Source organism: Antechinus flavipes, chromosome 3 (genome assembly GCF_016432865.1).
Source record: "Antechinus flavipes isolate AdamAnt ecotype Samford, QLD, Australia chromosome 3, AdamAnt_v2, whole genome shotgun sequence".
Taxonomy (NCBI): domain Eukaryota; kingdom Metazoa; phylum Chordata; class Mammalia; order Dasyuromorphia; family Dasyuridae; genus Antechinus; species Antechinus flavipes.
In genome coordinates, this window is record NC_067400.1 from 83,885,512 (window position 1) to 83,904,604 (window position 19,093).

The 19,093-nt window shown below is 33.1% G+C and overlaps 1 protein-coding gene across 4 annotated transcripts in view; it reads right to left on the reverse strand.

Annotated features, from left to right (window-relative positions):
• The window catches only part of STRADB (STE20 related adaptor beta), a 50,849-nt gene that overhangs the window by 810 nt on the left and 30,946 nt on the right, over positions 1-19,093 (reverse strand). For all 4 annotated transcript variants that reach the window (XM_051983776.1, XM_051983779.1, XM_051983775.1 and 1 more), the window contains 5 exons: positions 18,410-18,533; positions 12,709-12,880; positions 12,054-12,158; positions 2,090-2,334; positions 183-225 (listed from right to left, as the gene is read on the reverse strand). In XM_051983776.1, the coding sequence (XP_051839736.1) occupies positions 183-225; positions 2,090-2,334; positions 12,054-12,158; positions 12,709-12,880; positions 18,410-18,533 (689 nt within the window). The remainder of the gene's footprint in view (positions 1-182; positions 226-2,089; positions 2,335-12,053; positions 12,159-12,708; positions 12,881-18,409; positions 18,534-19,093) is intronic.

Sequence of the window (19,093 nt, forward strand, 5' to 3'; positions counted from 1 at the left end):
CAAAACGACTATTTAGTACAGAAGTTAAAAATCTTAGTTCTGCTCTCTGGGTAGAAAAAAATACAAGTCAGAAATGACAATGCAATTTTTTGCCTATGACGAGGGGAGCCCCGAAACATTAACTTATTTTTGTCCATTTGAATTGTTTATAATGATTCCATCTCCAAAACAGATCAACTTACCTGCCTGAAAAACGCATGTGACAGCAAAGTGCTTGCTGATGGTCTGGAACAGAAAAACAAAGTGATTAAAAAAGGATGTAGCTTTCTTTAAAACAGTGAATTCTGATTTCTAGAAATATGTCAACATTTGAAATTAAAGATCTTTAGGTTCAAAAGAATCAGTGTATGAAGGTTTTTAGAGGAAAAAGAAATTCCATGTAGGTATAAATACAGGCTTTTCCCCGCCCTAAACCGAGTTTGTATCAAACCTGAAGCTTCAGTGCCAGAGGTTCAATCTAAGCCTTCCTTGCTGCAGAGAATCACAGGATCATGAGCTTTAGGGATAGAAGCCTTAGGTGGTTTTCGTTTTACAGAGGAGGAAACTGAGGCTGAAAAACCTGAAGTTATCTGATCTGCCTGTGGTCACACATGGTGTGGAGGGAAGAGCAGGATATATGGGAGTCTGGTGCATGGTCAAGACAAGAGATACATCTTGGGGAATCATGATGGTAGAAGGTAATAATTGAAACTGAAATGAACAGGATAATAGAATAAAAATGAATGAGATTGGCAATCTGAAGAAGAAACCTACCCCATAAGGATGATATAATGTACTGATAATATTAGAATGCTTTCTAAATATGATTAAGGAGATTAGGGATATTGTTTAAGAAGAAAAGTATCAATTTTAACAGGTAATAGAAAACAAAATATAATTTTGAAAGTTGTAGTATGTATATCATGAGAAAGTACTACAATGACAAAAGTTTTTGATTTGGGATAACTGACAAATAACAGCGGGGAAAAAAAGCATTCATTCAGTGTAAAAATCTGCCAAGTGTTATCTGGCACTAGTCAAAGGAATGGGTACCCTGAATAAATGGTATAAGTATTCTGGTTTATTTAAAAGATATTAACTCCACAATGATCATGAATACACATCAAGCTGACTAATTTGAGTTTAGCAGCTATTCACTAAGGTCATTTTGTCTTCAAAGGAGACTGATCCTTTGAAGAGAATGTAAAATAACCAACATAAATACAGATACTAGAGTTTATCTGGGAATTTCATTTCCATTGTAAATGAATAGAATGGCATTCTGGTTTCAATAAACTCAGTTTTGTAAGTGTGACTCATTTCCCAGAATCTAATCATTTCTGAGTAAATTGACAAAATCCAATGACTAAATCTTAGAAGTTAAAGGCCAGACCCTAGTGTATTACGATGCTATGGTTAGTGAAATTTGGCAATCAGATGAAGGGTCTTCCTAGTATCTCCTTGGGTGACTGTAATACTTCCAGAAACTAATTCTGTAATTAACTGAGGATAAGAGCATGTGGGGATGTGGAGGAATGAAACTGAAAGAGAATATCTCCAATCCTCTGATTTCCAAAATAACATTAACTTAAACATGAAATTATGATATGAAATATTTACAATGAAAACATCTTATCCTTATCCTAATTTCTGTAATTATTATTATATTGTTAATATAGAAAATAAATGTAATACCATCATCATTACATAGCACTTTATGTTCTTCAAAACACTTTTAACATATTCTCACTTTATCATTATCAGTTATCTGTAAAAAGCAGGCAGGTAAGCACAACTATCTCCATTTTATAGCTCAGGAAACTGAGGCTTACTGAGATTAAATGATTTGTCTAAAGTCTTATGACTGCTAAACAGCAAATCCTGGGTTTGAACCCAGGTCTTATGGCTCCTAGTACAGTAATTTTTCCACGGCAGCACATGGTTTGGCTTGGTTAGATTGTTGATTCTTTGGATATAAAAAGATCCTATTTAAATTAAAACCTTGGTTTCTCAGAATAAGGAATCTGAGGTCATCTGGACAGGTAAGATTTTCCAGATTTATGTGAAAGAAGTATATTTTCTCTTAACTTTTAGATGCAATCATTATTACCTTTTTTCAGGGTCTTGTTGCAAACATAGATCTACCAAACTGTGGAAAGCTGGAGAAAATGTTTTTGAGGAAGGAGTGTGCAGTCTCTCACTGGTCACTGTGTGTGTCAAGTTAGAAACTAACACACTTTCTCCAATTCCAGAGTCTACACCAGAGCAGGAGTTCTTTAATCTGGATTCTGTTTGAAGGGTTGCATTTTTCTCCAATGGGTAGGAAGGAGAACCTTTCAGTTTTTGTAATAGCATCTAGGAGCAAGAAAATTTTCACTCAGATAAAATGTTCCTTTTAAAAATTTTATTTTTTCCAACTACATATAAAAATAAATTTTAACATATATTTTTAAAATTTTTGAATTCCAAAATCTATCCTTCCCCTCCCTCTTTAGCCCTCCCTAAGATGTCAAGCAATTTGACATGGATAATAAATGTGCAATCATGCAAAACATTTCCATAGTGATTATGTTATAAAAAAAAAGATCAAAAAGAAATTATGAAAAAAGTGAAAAATAGTATGCTTTCATCTACATTCGGATGTCATAAATTCTTTCTCTGAAGTGGACATCATTTTTCATCATGTATTCTTTCAAATCTTCTTAGATCACTGTATTGCTGAAAACAGCTAAGTCATTCACAGTTGATTATTTGCTGATACAGCATTCTCTTAATTCTGCTCATTTCATTTTGCATCAGTTTATGTAAGATTTTCCAGGTTTTTCTGAAAGCATCCTGCTCATTATCGCTCTTTCTCTCTCATTCTCTTTTTCTTCCTTATTTTCAATTGTATTTTATTTTCCAAATATATATAAAGATAGTTTTCAACATTCCTTTTTGTAAGATTTTGTATTTCAGATTTTTTTCTTTCCTTCCCTTTCTTCTCCTTCCCCCAAGACAGCAAGCAATCTGATATAGATTAAATATGTGCAATCTTTTAAAACATATTTCCCTATTTGTCATATTATGCAAGAAAAATCAAACCAAAAGAGGGAAAAAACCCACAAGAAAGGAAAAAAAAAAGATGAAAATACTAAGCTTTAATCCATATTCAGTCTCCATGGTTCTCTTTCTGGATGCAGATGGCATTTTCCATCCTGAAACTATTGGAATTGCCTTGAATTAATGTATTGTTGAGAAAAGCCACAGTTGATCATCACATAGTCTCGTTTCTGTATCCAGTGTTCTCCTGGTTCTGCTCATTTCACTCAGCATCAGTTCATGTAAGTCTTTGCAGGCTTTTCTGAAATCATCCTGCTCATCATTTCTTATACAACAATAATATTCCATAACATTCATATACCATAACTTATTCAGCCCTTCTCCAACTGATGGACATCCACTCAGCTCCCAGTTTCTTGCCACTACAAAAAAGGCTGCAACAAACATTTTTGCACATGTGGGTCCCTTTCCCTCCTTTAAGCTTAAGCTCTCTTTAGGATACAGGCCCAGTAGAAATACTGCTGGGTCAAAGGGTATGCACAGTTTGATACCCCTCTGAGCATAGTTCCAAATTGCTCTCCAGAATGGTTGGATAGGTTCACAACTCTTCCAACAATGCATTAGTGTCCCACTTTTCCCACATCCCCTCCAACATTATCTTTTCTGATCATCTTAGCCAATCTGAGAGATGTGATGTATTTCAGAGTGTCTTAATTTATATTTCTCTAATCGAAAGTAATTTAGCTGCTCATTATTTCTTATAGCATAAAAGTACAACTTTCCCTTTCACACTGACTTTCTCCATCATGGTTTTGATATATCACAGATCAGCTTAAGAAATAAATGGTAATTTGGGGGAGAGTCTTGCAGAAGACACAGAAAACATGTGAAGGTTAGCAGACTACACAGAACCTATAACAAATACTCAATCCAAATTTTACAATAAGGTACTATATACACTTTAGAAGAAAAAAGAAAAAATTCAGACTTCTCTGGTAGGAGGGGAGGGCCAAAAACATTTACATGGATTTTTCATATCATAGGAGTACCATTCCTCTAACCCCATGATGTGGAACAGATAAATTTTCCATTATAATCACATACCACAACTTCTTCAGCCTTTCCCCAATTCATGGACATCCCCTCTATTTTTAATTTTTTACCATTAGAAAAAAATCTGCTATAAATATTTTTGTACAAATAGGTCCTTTTCTTTCTTTTTTGATCTCTCTGGGATACATACCTAGTAATGCTATTACTGTTTCAAAGATATATATTCGTTTGAGCATAATTCCAAATTGCTCTCCAGAATGGCTGGATCAGTTCACAATTCCAGCATCAGTGCATTAGTGTCCCAATTTCCCCACATCTTCTCCTATATTTATAATCTCCTTCTTCTGTCACATTAGTCATTCTGATAGGATTAAGATGATACTTTAGAGTTGTTAATTTGCATTTCCCTAATCAATAATGAGTTAGAGCATTCTTTCCATATGATTATAGATAACTTTGATGTCTTCATCTGAAAACTATTCATATATATTGACCACTTGTCAATTGGAGAATAACTTGTCTTCTTATAAATTTGACTTGGTTTCCTTTCTATTTGAGAAAGAAGGCCTTATCAGAGACATTTTCTGTAAAAATTATTCCTAAGTTTTCTGCTTGCCTTCTAATTTTGACTACATTAATTTTATCTGTACAAAACCCTTTTTAATAAAATCAAAATCATTCATTTTACATCTCATAATGCTTCTCTATTTCTTTCCTTTATTCATAGCCCTGACAAATAAAATTTTCTATGCTCTCCTAATTTGCTTATGGTATCATCCTTTGTGTCTAAATCACATGCACATTTTGACCCTATCTTCATATACCGTGTGAGATGTTATTCGTTATTTGCCAAATAGTTTTCTAGTTTTCCCAGGAGTTTTTGTGAAACAGTGAGTTCTTGTTCCAAAATCTTAGATCTTGGGATTATCAAACACAAGATTATTATGGTCCTTTACTACAATGTATTGTATAACTAATCTATTTCATTGATCACTCTATTTCTTAGCCAGTACCAAACTGTTTTTGGATTACCATTTTATAACAGTTTGAAATCTGGTCTGGCTAATTTTTTTGGGCTGAGGATTGGGGTTAAGTGACTTGCCCAGGGACACACAGTTAGGAATTGTTAAGTGACTGAGGCCAGATTTGAACTCAGGTCCTCCTGACTTCAGGGATGGTACACTGCACCACCTAGCTGCCCCGCATTAATTTTTTTAAAAATATTCTTACTTTATGTGTTTCCAGATGAATTCTTATTTTTTTTCCTAGCTCTACAAAATAAAATTTTGGCAGTCTGTTATGATATTGAATAAGTAAATTAATTTTGATAAAATTGTCATTTTTATTCTATTGGTTCAATCTACTCAATAGCTTTCTAATTTTTCAGATCTGCCTTTACTTATGTGAAAAAGTGTTCTATAATTGTGTTCAAATAGTTCTTGGGTTTTATTGGCAAGTAGAGTCCCAAGAACTGTATATTGTCTATAGTTATTTTAAATGGAATTTCTCTTATCTCTTGTTGCTGGAATTTGTTGGTAATGTGGAGAAGTACAGATGATTTATGTGACTTTATTTTACATCCAGACTCTTGCTGTTCATGGACTTATTCAATACTGGCCTTCTACAGTTGTCGATTATTTCAGGTAGTTTTAAAATTAATTTTCTAGGATTCCCTAAGTATCTCATTATCTCATCTGCATGGCTATAATTTCTTCATTGCTTATTCCAATTCCTTCTATTTTTTTCTTATTGCTAGAGATAATATTGCTAGTATATACTAAATAATAGTAGTGATAGTGGGTATCCTTGCTTCCCCCCCCCCCAGATATTACAAGGAGGACTTCTAGTTTAATTCCATTACAAATAATGTTTGTTGATGGTTTTAAAGAAATACTACTCATCATTGTAAGGAAAGCTTCATAGTTGTTTTTTTTTTTTAATAGTAATAGGTGCTGTATTTTGTCAAAAGTTTTTTCTGCAGCTATTGAGATAAATATATAATTTCTATTTGTTTTGTTATTGATATGGTCAATTATACTAATAGTTTTTCTAATAATGAACTAGCCCAGTATTTCTGGTATAAATGACACCTGATCACTGCTGTAACATATTAATATAATCTCCTTGCTAATATTTTATTTAAAATTTATGCATCAATATTAATTAGGGAAATTATAGTTTTCTTTGTTTTGTTCTTCCTAAAGTATCAGCATCATATTTGTGCTATAAAAGGCATTTGGGAAGACTTCTTCTTTGCCTATTTTTCCAAATAGTTTACTTAGTACTGGAATTAATTGTCCTTTAAATATCTGATAGAAATTACTCATGAGTCCAATATGGCAACCATCTGGGGATTTTTTCTTTTGCTTCCTTTCTTTCTGTGTGTATGTGAGGCAATCAGGATTAAGTGACTTAGTCAGGGTCACACACAGTGTCAAGTGTCTGAGGCCAGGGCTATTTTCTTAGGAAGCTCAATGATGGCTTGATTTCTTTTTCTATGCCCTTACTTTGGGCAATTTAGTTTTGTAAATATTCATCTATTTACCTTAGATTGTCAGATCTAATTGGGCAAAAAAGCTCCTAATGATTGCATTAATTTTATCATCACTCACCCTTTTAATTTTTGCATGAATAATTTGGCTTTCTTTTTTCTTTTAATAAAATTAACCAATGATTTATCTGTTTTATTTTTTCACAAAAACCAGATCCTAGTTTATTAGTTCAATGATTTTTTACTTTAAATCTCAATAATCTGTCCTTTGATTTTCATGATTTCTAAATTGGTGTTTATTGGAGAGCTAAAAATGTTTTCTTTTCTAATTTTTTTTAGTTGAATGTCCAATTCATTGATCTGCTTTTTTCTGTTTTATTGATGTAAGCATTTAGAGATCAAAATTTTCCCCAAGTATGATTGTATTCCATAAATTCTGGTATGTTGTCTCATTGTAGTTATTTTCTCTCTCTCTCTCTCTCTCTAAAGCCTTTTATTTTCAAAACATAGGCATGGATAATTTTTCAACACTGATCCTTGCAAAACCTTGTTTTCCAATTTTCATCCCCTTCCCCATCCCCTAGATGACAAGTAACCCAATATATGTCAAACATGGTAAAAAAAAATGTCAAATCCAATATATGCATACATATTTATACAATTACCTTGCCACACAAGGAAACTCAGATCAAAAAGAAAAAAAAATAAGAAAGAAAATAAAATTCAAGCAAATAACAACAAAAAGAGTGAAAATGTTTGTTTGTTGTGATCCACACTCAGTTCCTACAGTCCTCTCCATGGCTGCAAATGGCTCTCTTCATCATAAGATCACTGGAATTGTACAGAATCACCTTGCTGTTGAAAAGAGCCACATCCATCAGAATTGATCATCGTATAATCTTCTTGTTACTGTACAATGTTCTTTTGGTTCTACTCCCTTCACTCTGCATCAGTTCATGTAAGTCTCTCCAGACCTCTCTGAAATCATCCTCCTGATCATTTCTTATAGAACAATAATATTCCATAACATTCATATACCATAACTTCTTCAGTCATTCTTTAACTGATGAGCATCCACTCAGCTCTCAGTTTCTTGCCACTACAAAAAGGGCTGCCACAAACATTTTTGCACATGTGAGTCCCTTTCCTTCCTTTAAAATCTCTTTGAGACATAAACCCAATAGAAACTCTGCTGGATCTAAATGTATGCAGAGTTTGATAAGCATAATTCAAAATTGTTCTCCAGAATGGCTGGATCAGTTCACAACTCTACCAACAGTGTATTAGTGTCCCAGTGTGGTTATTCTCTTTAATGAAGTTATTATTTCTATGATTTGTTTTTTGGCCCATTTATTCTTTAGGATGAGATTTAATTTTTAATTTATATTTCTAAAGCCATTTCTTCAGTGTGATTTTTTTATTGCATTAAGAACTGGAAAGAACCCATTTAATACTGCTGCTTTTCTATATTTGGTTTTGAGGACTTTATGTCTTAATGCAGTGTCAATTTTTGTGTAGGTGCTATATAACTCTGAGAAAAAAGTATATTCTTTTCTACTCCTATTTAATTTTCCCCAGAAATCTATATCTACGTTTTCAAAAATTCTAGTTATTTCCTTAACTTTATTTTTGTGGGGTTTTTTGGGTAAAATTTATTTAGTTCTAAAAGAGGAATGATGAGGTCCTCCACTAGCATGGCTTTACTATTTATTTCCTCGTATAACTCATTTATCTTTTCCTTTAATAATCTGGATAGTATACCATTTAATGTATATATATTTAGTAGTGATATAACTTCATTTGTCTATGGTACCTTTTAGCCAAATATAGTCTCCCTTTTTATTAGACCTATTTTTGCATTTTTTTTTTTTGTCTGAGATCTGGATTTCTACCCCTATTTTTTTTTTTTAACTTCAGTTGATGCATTATAAGATTCTCCTCTATTCTGTATGTCTAATTTAAGTGTGTTACTTTAGGGGAAAAAAAAAACATATTGTAGGATTCTTGTTTTTAATCCATTCTGTTGTTTCCATTTTATTGATAAGATCATTTCATTCACTGTTATGATTATCAACTGTTTTATTTCCCTCCATCATGCTTTCCCACCTCTTTATTCTTCTCTTCTTTCACCCTGTCCCTTCTCAAAATTGTTTTGCTTCTATCTCCCCCAATCTGCCCTCCTTTGTATCCCTGCCTCCTTTCCTTGTCTCTTTCCATTCTTACTTCTAAGAAGGAAGAGAAAGATTCCTATACCCAGCCGAGTATGTCTGTTATTCCCTCTTTTAGTCAATTCTTATAAGAGTAAAGTTCAAGAGCTATTTGCTGCCCCTTTATCCTCCCCTCCATTATAAAGCTCTTTCATGCCTCTTTTATGTGTGATAATTTATTTTACTGTACCTCTGTCTTCCATCATCTCTCAATATATCCCTTTTTCTCATCCCATAATTTAATCTTTATTTTTGTTATATCATTCCATCATATTCAACTTACATGAGCCCTCTTTCTAAGTCTAATCCTTCTAACTGCCCTAATGAAGAAAAATTTCTTAAGAATTACAAGGATGATTTTCTCGTGTAGGATATATAAAGTATAACCTACTAAATTCTTTATTATTTCTCTTTCCTCTTACCTTTTTATGCTTCTCATGTTTGAATGTCAAATTTTCTATTCAGTTCTGCTTTTTTTTTTTATCAGAAATGTTTAAAGTCCTCTATTTCATTAAATATGTTTTTCTTCCCTTGAAGGATTATACTCAATTTTACTGAATAGGTGATTCTTGATTGTAAGACTAGCTCCTTTGACTTCTAGAATATTGTATTCTAAGCTTTCCTTTCCTTTAATATAAAAGCTGTTAAATTTTCTGTGATCCTAACTATGGCTTCATGATATTTAATTAGTTTCTTTCTAGATGCTTGCAACATTTTGTTTTAGTTTTTAAATATTTTATTTATTTCAATATTTCCTAATTACATTTTTTATTCTTTTTTTAGTAGTATTTTTCCAAATATATGCAAAGACAGCTTTCAACGTTCACCTTTGCAAAACCTTGTGTTCCAAATTTTTCTCCCTCTCTCCTCCCTAACCCTTGCAAGACAGAAAGCTATTTGATAGAGATGAAACATGTGCAATTCTTCTAATTTCATATTTTCATATTTGTCATGCTGTGCAAGGAAAATCAGATCAAAAGGGAAAAAAATACAAAAAAGAAAAAAAAAAGCAAGAAAATAATGACAAAAAAAAAGACGAAAATATTAAGCTTTGATCCATATTCAGTCTCCATAATTCTCTCTCTGAATTGCATTGGCATTTTCCACTCCACATCTATTGGAACTGCCTTGAAAAAGCATATTGTTGAGAAGAGCCAAGTTCATCACCATTAATCCTCATATAATCTTGTTACTGCTGTGTACAATGTACTCCTGGTTCTCCTCACTTCATGTCTGCTCACTTCTCTTTCAGTTCATGTTACTTTCCAGATTCTCTGAAATCAGCCTACTAATCATTTCTTATAGAACAGCATTATTCCATTACATTCATATGCCATAACTTATTTAGCCATTCTCCAACTAATGGGCATCCACTCAGTTTCCAGTTCCTTGCCACAAAGGGCTGTCACAAACGTTTTTGCACATATGGATCCTTTTTCCTCTTTTATGATCTTTTTGGGATACAGACCCAGTACTGAGACTGCTAGACCAAAGAGTAAGCATAGTTTCATACCTCTTTGGGCACAATTCCAAATTGCTCTCTAGAATGGTGGGATCATTTCACAACTCCACAACAATGCATTAATGTCCCAGTTTTACCACATCCCCTCTAACATAATCATTATCTTTTCCATCTAGATGCTTGCAATATTTTCTCCTTGACCTGGGAGCTCTGGACTTGGACTATAATATTTTTGATAATTTTCATTTTGGGATCTTCTTTAGAAGGTGCTCAGTAGATTCTTTCAATTTCTATTTCTTCCTTTGGCTCCAGAATATCAGGACAGTTTTTCTTGAAAATATGATGATATATTGTGATCTTATATGTATATATATATATGGCATATATAATACTATATATATAATAATATATCTTGAAATATTATATTTAAGCTCTTTTTTATATGATTTTCAGGTAGTCTAATAATTCTTACATTCTCTCTCCTCAATCTAATTTCCAGGTCAATTGTTCTTCCAACGAGATATTTCAGAGCATATTCTATTTTTTTTCATTCTTCTGATTTTGTTTTATTGTTTCATGATGTCTCATGGAGGCCTTAGCTTCCACTTGGCTAATTTTAATTTTTAAGGAATGATTTTCTTCAGTGAGTTTTTGTACTTCCTTTGGTCAATTCTATATTTTTAAGGGGTTCTTTTCTTCAGTGGATTTTTTTTGTGCCTAGTATGACATTTGGCTTATTCTGGTTTTTTAAGATGTTATTTTCTTCAGTTGTTTTATGTGCCTTCTTTACTAAATTATTGAGTCTTTTTTGCATCACTTTTAATTTTTCCTCTGTTTTTATTTTTTTTTTAAATCTTTTTTGAGGTTTTCCATGGCCTTGGACCAATTCAAATTTTTCTTTGGGGTTTTGTATGTAGCTGCTTTGACATAATTTTTTTCTGAATTTGTGTTTTGTCACCATAGTAATTTTCTATGGTTAGGTTCATTTTTATGTTTGCTAATTTTTTTAGTCTTTTTCTTGATTTTTAAATTTATTGTAAAATCGGATTCTGCTCTCATGGGGGAAAGGGTGCTCTCCTAACCTTCAAGTTTTTCATACTGTTGTGTTCAGAACTAGTTCTCAAGATCTGTAAGTTTCAACTCTTCCAAGATGATACGGTTTAAGGAATGGTATAATTAATGTTCTCCTGGTCTATACTATAGTCTGTGAGGCACCACAAGCATTCTATTCTACACTGGACTTGTGACTAGCATCCCAGCTTCTTCTAATCTTCTTCTTTACCATGGGCCTGTGACCCAGAACTATGTATAGATAAGGCAACAGAGTCTTGTATCCTACAATTTCCTCGGGACCAGTTGTCTGACTCATTTATGTCAGTAGACTGAGAGCTACTGAAGATGCTGCTACTTATTCAAGGCTTACTCTTGGCTTGTCAAGGACAGCCTGAGCTGGACTGCACCATAATCTCACCTCAATAGGGCAGACCTTTCCTACTGATTTTCTAAATTGACTTGGGCTGGAGAATGATTTCATCTGTCCTTTTGTAAATTTTGCTGCTCCAGAATTGTTTTGAGGCATTATTTTAATGTTGTTTGAAGGGTAATTTGAGAGAGCTTAGGTGATTCTCTGCCTTTTAATTCATCATTTTACCTTCATTTGCCTAAAAATGTGCCTTCTTTAAAAATAAGCCCAGTATCATTTCTATGGAATTACAGAATCAACAATGGGTTGTTTTTTAGAATATACATAAAAGAAGCTATTTAGAGGAGAAGGCATCTTATAAAAAGAAAGTACTGAGGAAAGTTTAATAATGTTTACCTGAGTCCGGTGAATATCTTGGTAAGGTACCTGCCCATTGGCTAATTCACATGCTGTAATACCAACACTATAAATATCTGACTTCACATTATACCCATATAGATCCTATAAAACAAAAGTAATGTGTAGTCAATATATAAATAAATGTATCAACATAACAGTATAACTATGTTCTATCATCTACAAGAAAAAAATCAGAAAAGATAAAACAAAAACATATTCAAATAAAGTTCTGCTGAATCAGGGTATATTCAGTCCATACTAGAAATTATTTTAAAAATATTTTATTTAAAAAAATAGGACAATTAAGTGATATAGTTGATAAAGTGGCAGACTTGGAGTCAGCAGTTCTGAATTCAAATGTGGCCTCAGATACTAGCTATGTGACTCTGAGGAAGTCACTTAATCCTGTTTGCCTCAGTTTCTTCATCCATAAAATAAGTTAGAGAAGGAATACAAACCACTCCTACAAAAAAAACCCAATGGGATTATGAAGAGTCACACATAACCAAAAACAACTAAACAATAAATTTTAAATGGGTTATGGTGATACATCATTTTTCAAAAAGGAAAAATAGTAGTTGATATAGTTTTCAAGGTATAATTTTTGTCTATATAAAGTAAGATAGTTTAAAAAATGTGGATAATTTCTGACCTGTCTTAGTAGTTCTGGACTCAGCCATGGATGAACTGATCTACTGAAAGGGGGGAAATCATACACAGCTTTAGACCTTTGCCCATGGTTAACCAAACTATAGAGGCGGGACAGGCCAGAGAGACATACAAGGCCATCTCCAGAAATCAAGATGTGACTGGCTTTAATACTCCTAAAACAAAAAGATACCAATAATAAGATGAATAAATTGCCAAAGGGAATAAAAAATCAGTTATTTTTTCACAGCTCAAGCAACACTTTTTATTCAAATTTGGATACTAGTTTATATTTTAATTAATTAGATTATTTGGATAAATGTTCTACTCAAACTGATACTGTTAAATATTTAATTCTCCAAAAAACTACATTAGTCAGTAAAAGTTATTTATATGTGCTTAAAAATTAAAGTTTATACAGAATTGTAGTATGAAGTTACAAACACATAAGTGACAACTTATTTTTAAATCCTTCAATAGAGCTTATTTCATAATAACAAAGTCACAAAAGTTAAAGGCAAGAAGTTTTAAACTAACAATTTTTTACAAAAACAAAAAAATGAAGCAAAATGATTACTTCTGTTGTTCAGGATGCCAGCGAAAACAGTTTATGGAAAAGACTAAAAAAAAACTAAAATAGCATTTGTGGCAATTAAGTTTCAAAATAAAGTAATACTTTTTTTATATAACTAAAGCCCCTCATAATTTACTTTCTAAAACAAAGAAGATTCTCTTATACAAAATCTCTGCTTAACACATAAATCAAAAAAGTACTTGGCACTATTCAAGGCACCAGGAATGGAAAAACAAAAATGAAACAATTCCTACTTCAAGGAGCTTGTTGTTGTTGGTCCTTTATTTGCAAAGAGGATCAATGACATCACCAAGGGATATTCTGATTGGTACATGACTTGGATTTAAATGAGGCAGAGTTGCACAAAAATGTTAGCCTCATTCTCTATTCTTGGGTCACTGAAGTGCAGGGGCAAAACAAAAATCAAGACTGGTGATGGCTGAGGAGGCAGTGGATGTCTGACCAAGCCCCAAGTGCTCCAAAGCACCTGCTTCAGCTGCCTTCGTGGCCATGAGAACAAATCGTTCCCATCCATCCATTCCATCTGGGGAAGTCTTCAGATTGTGGGTGTAGAAAGCCTCTCTAAGTCACCAATGGGTTTAAGGCCTGTTGACCATTGCAGATACCATGGCTTATTGGAGCCACAAGTGAGACATATCAACTTAATGATGACAGCAATGCTTCTTGAGCCATACATTCTTTTCTAGTTGTTGCTCTCTGCTATTGTTGAACTCAAGGAGCTTATATTCTATTGGGAAGCAGCGTGTAAATAAGTATAAGCAAAATTAATACAAAATCAATTTTGGGGGAAATTTAGGATATTAGCTGAGAGGTCAAAAAGAGCTTTATGTAAGAAAGTCTCATTTGAGCAATTTTAAAGCAAGCAAGGGATTATAATAGGCAGAGGTGAGAATGAAGGGCGTTCCGGGCATAGGGGACAACCAGTGCAAAAGTCTAGAGATAGCAGAGATGGAGTGCTAAATGAGGGATAGAAAGAAAGTTAATATGGCTGGACCATAAAAGTGAAGGAAAAAGAATAAATTAAAAAGGTTGGGAAAGTAAATGAGGCCAAGTTGTTAAGGGCTTTAAAAGCTAACAGAAATTTATATTGGATTGTAGAAGCAACAGAGAGTAGTTTATTGAGCAGTAAAAGAAGGACATGATCAGACCTGGTCCTCTATGAGAAAAGGAGAGGAAGAGGAGGAGGAATAGGAGTAGCAGAGAAAAGGGCAGGAAAAGGGGATGGGAAAAAGGAGAGAGAGGGAAGGAAGGGAAAGAGAGACAACAGCAGCAGCAGCTTTAGAATAATCACTTTGGCAAGCTGTGAGAAGGCTGAATTAGAAAGGAGAGGCAAGAAAGCCAATTAAAAAGTTGCAGTATTCCAGACAAGAAGTGATAATGGACTAAACTACATGAGCTATGTAAATGGAGAGAAGAAAACGTATACAAAAGATGTTGAGGCAGAAAGGATAAGATCTGGCAAGTACTGGGATATATGTGGTGAGGTGGGGCATCAAGGATAAACTCAAGACTGTAAACCTTGAGGCCTTTAAGGATCTGAAAGAAATAAGGAAGTTTAGAAGGGAGGTATACTGGAATGAAAATTAATGAGTTCAGTTTTAGATTTGTTGTTTCAAAGACATAGTTGAAATATAGGCGCTTGGAAATGTATGACTGGTGCTCAGGAGGAAAAAAAAAAAAGACTGGATATATAAATTTGTGACTCATCAGCATACCCTTGAAAATTAAGCCCCTGAAAGCTGATGAGGTCCCAAAGTGTGTACAGAGAATAAAAAGGGGCCAAGTATGGAGTCAAGGGGTAGTTTCACAGTGAGGGTCATATTATAGGTGACAATCTATCAACAGAAACTGAGAAGGAATGATCACCCCAGGAAGAAAAGCAAGAAAGAAGAGTTACAAGAATGCAAAGAGGAAAGATTATTCAGAAGGAGAGAATGATACTCCCACAGTAACTTTTTAACCATTAAGTTCAATCTCTCTTATTTTGTTCTTCCTTATCCTGAGTAATGATTCTCTGTAGGCCATATCCACCATCCTTTTCTTGAAGAGAAAACAGAAGCCAAATAAACATCTTTGCTTTCTCTTTGTTGTCTAATAATACCCAATCCTTTCTCTGATTTTTTTCTTTTCTAAAACAATACTTTGAAAACATGCCCCTTTTTGTTTTCGTATTCTCCACTGTGGTACTCCTGACATTCCTATTTTATAGTTCTGTGCCATTCATTGTACTCCCTTTTATATCATCTCTTCTTCTGTCTTCTGGACACTTTTTTTTTTAAAAAAGTCTGTTAGTTGATGAGTTCCAGAGATACCTACTTTGACCCCTTTTCCTTTCTTGTGAGAATTATTTCTTTTTAAGTCTTCAGAATTTCATTCTGGGGAACTTCTTATCTTTCTTGGGCTGATTTCTCTGACAAAATTTTAGTCCAAGTGATCCTACCTCAATCTTCCTTTGAAACTCTGAAATTCACTCTACTAAAATCTAAGGTATTTTTAAGAGTGTCCCAGGCATAGTGGGGGATAGTGCTAAAAAGGTCTGAAGTCAGGAGATTGAGCGTGTTGTTCAAGGAAGAGCCAGGAGGTCATTGTCACCAGGCTGCAGAGGCTATGGAAAGGGATAAAGTGTTAAAAAGGTTGAAAATGTGTACATGGGACATGGGAAAGGAAGAGGGGAGAAAGGCATATTATAAAAGGCTTTGAATACACTTTTTATCTGATATAATAGAGAGACACTGGAGTTTATTGACTGAAGTGGGTGGGATCCCAGTAATCTGAGAAGTGTTTTGTCTGGGATTGTTGACTTGAACTCATTTAAAGCAGCAAAGTACTTCTTATTCAGCTCAGTTTTAAAGTCTCTTTAATCAAGTTAAAAAATATATTTCCTAGTCTGAAAGACATTCTCAATGGTAGAAAAAAATTGAAAGGAAATAGGAATTAAGTAGTTCTGTCACCATCTCATCTGCTCCTAAGAACAATTTCAGTCCTTCTTTGCTCTTCATGACTCTCAGCATTCAACACAGATTCCTATTAGTATGGGCTTTTATTCTCTTGTTATGTTCTTAAGTCCACCATTAACCTTTTTTACTTGGGCTTTTACATTTTGTCCATATCTTTTTAAAAATCTAAGTCAATTGATATAAAATTACATTAGTAGTTTCTCCTCCCTTTAGGCTTCAGAATCACTTGTGTTTCATCAGAATATTTTTTTCGAAAATGATCATCTTGATTGAGCCTTCCTGCACAAAATTTAGACTACTGGAGAAATAGGAAAATTTCCTTTCTATTTTTTTTTTTTTTTACTTAACTCTCTCAAATCTATTCTCAAAATCTAGAGTTCATTTCAGACCAGCAATTCCCTTTACTACTCTTGCTGTCTTTTGAAGAAAAAATGATCAACTACACACACACACACAAATAAATGTTCTGTCTTGAGAAGAACACTTTAGCAGATATCCAGGTAGTTCAAGTACCCTATCAATGTTATGACATAAATAAGATCTTAAGAACTTTATGATCTGCTTCCTAGAACATATCACCTTCTTTTTGCCAAACATAACATGGGTTACATTACAATTTTTTTGTTTTTCTTCCCATTGCTCTCTTTCAAATTTTGTCTACCATGTTTGTTTACTTTGATTTGTAGATTTCTTCAGAGTACTGTATTATTTTCATTTTTAATATTATTTTTTATCTAATTGAATAGTATTATAGAATTTAACACTGTCAGGGACCTTGAAAAGCATTTGATCTAATCCTTTATTTTAAAGAAAAAGAATCAGACTCAGTAAGGTCTATTAGAATATAAATTTCTTTTTGTCTCTGTTTCTAATGTCTATAAAAGTGACTTAAATGTAATAAGCATCTAATAAAATTGAATTACATGATCTGTATTTCATGATACCAAAGTTATAAAGATATGATTAAGAATTTGAATTTGAATCTGGATCTTCAGAATCTACAGACATTAAGCCATTATGTTTCGTATCCTGTTTTGTTTTGTTTTTTTTAAATTTTTAATTCAAGGATAAAATTCTTGCTGTAGTATTCTATTCCTGAGTTAGATGTTACCAAGTCTCAATGATTATCTATGAAGTTAAATTTACATTCTGTATTAATTTCTAGTTTCTTATAGACAAAGATATTATTACAGTCCTACCATTTTTCTGTATATCTACTGATTTCTGTAGCTGGTTTAGCAGGTAGATTTGCAGTTTTTTTTCCCCCCCTCTTGCTTTCCATTGTAATTTAAAGACTTAATGCATACAGGTTTGTATTGCTTTTTGTTGTTGCTTTTTTTTTTTTAAGTACAGAGACTTTATTTTTTTTTTTACTTCTAATTTCTCTCTCTCTTCCTCTGTCCTTCCCACCAAATGAGAAGGCAAGAAAAACAAAACCTATTACAAATATGTATAGTCATGCAAAACTAATTTCTTTATTAGCTGCATCTCCCCTTACTCTACCCCTTCATTCCCAAAATAAAAACAAGAAAAAAAAAATTCAATCTGTACTGTGAGTCCATCAGTTCTCTATCTGTAAGTAAATAGCATATTTCATCATATGTCCTTGAAATTGTGTAGATCAGAATTACCAAGTTTATCAAAGTAGTTTATCTTTACAATATCTCTATTACTATGTAAATTGTTCTTCTGGCTTTGTTCACTTCATTTTGCATCAGTTCATACAGGCTTCTCCAAGTTTTTCTGAAACTATCTCCATCATTTTTTACAGAACAGAATTCCATTATATTCATATGCCATAACTTAATCAGCCATTTTCCATATGATGCCCTTCAGTTCCAATTCTTTGCTATTAAAAAGCAGCTGCTATAAATATATTTTTTAATGATAAAGATCTTTTTTATCTTTACTTTTCTCTTTACTATCTCCTTGGGGGAAAACCCTAGTAGCAGAATATGTATAAATTTTAGTATATAATAAGAAAATGATCCATATATCAATATATTGATTATCCATTGCATTTCTCTCCCTCCCCCTTTCCCCATTTATCTGGTCTCCTGCCCCTCCTTTCTATTTTCATTGTCTCCATCCAAATGGCTTTATTAGTAGTTAATCTTCTAAGTTTTCTGTAAAATACAAATGAGTAAAAATACCTGTGAATACAGCCATTTTGGTGCAGATAGTTTAACCCTCTCACTGCTCCAAACAGAATGTTTCCTATTAAAGTTTCACTCATTCCTTCAGGAAAGTGAGTCTTCAAGAGATGACTTGCAGAACCTGAAAAAAGTTCCCCAAATCTTTATTTAGATAAACATTTGAAAGGTAAACATATATCAGGCATAAAAAGTGTTGCTATTTTTCAAGGCCTAAATATTCCTAGTCAAAAAAAAAAAAATACTTTTAAAACTATCTAAAGAGAATCTTCTTTTGTTACTGATACACAGCTACCCTTATGGATGAGTAGAAAAACAATCGGCATTATTGGAAAAAGGCTAAAATTCTTTTGTTCAGAGTTAATACATAAAAGGTAGCATTCCCTTAAAGAAAAGCCTCTGCAGTTTCTGAGTGGATTTCAACCTAATTTTCACTAATGACTACACCAGCATTCTTGTTCAATGGACAAAATCCAATAATAAAAAGCCTAATATATATCCAAAAGGATTATGATTACAAAAAAAATACTACAGAATAGTATATGCAAAGTCATAAATTGGACAGCGCACAGAGGACTGAACTTTCTTATCTTCCTGAGTTCAAATCCAGCCTCAATCACTTCCTAGCTGTGTGATCCTGGGCAAGTAACTTAATCCAATTTGCCTCAGTTTCCTCATTTGTAA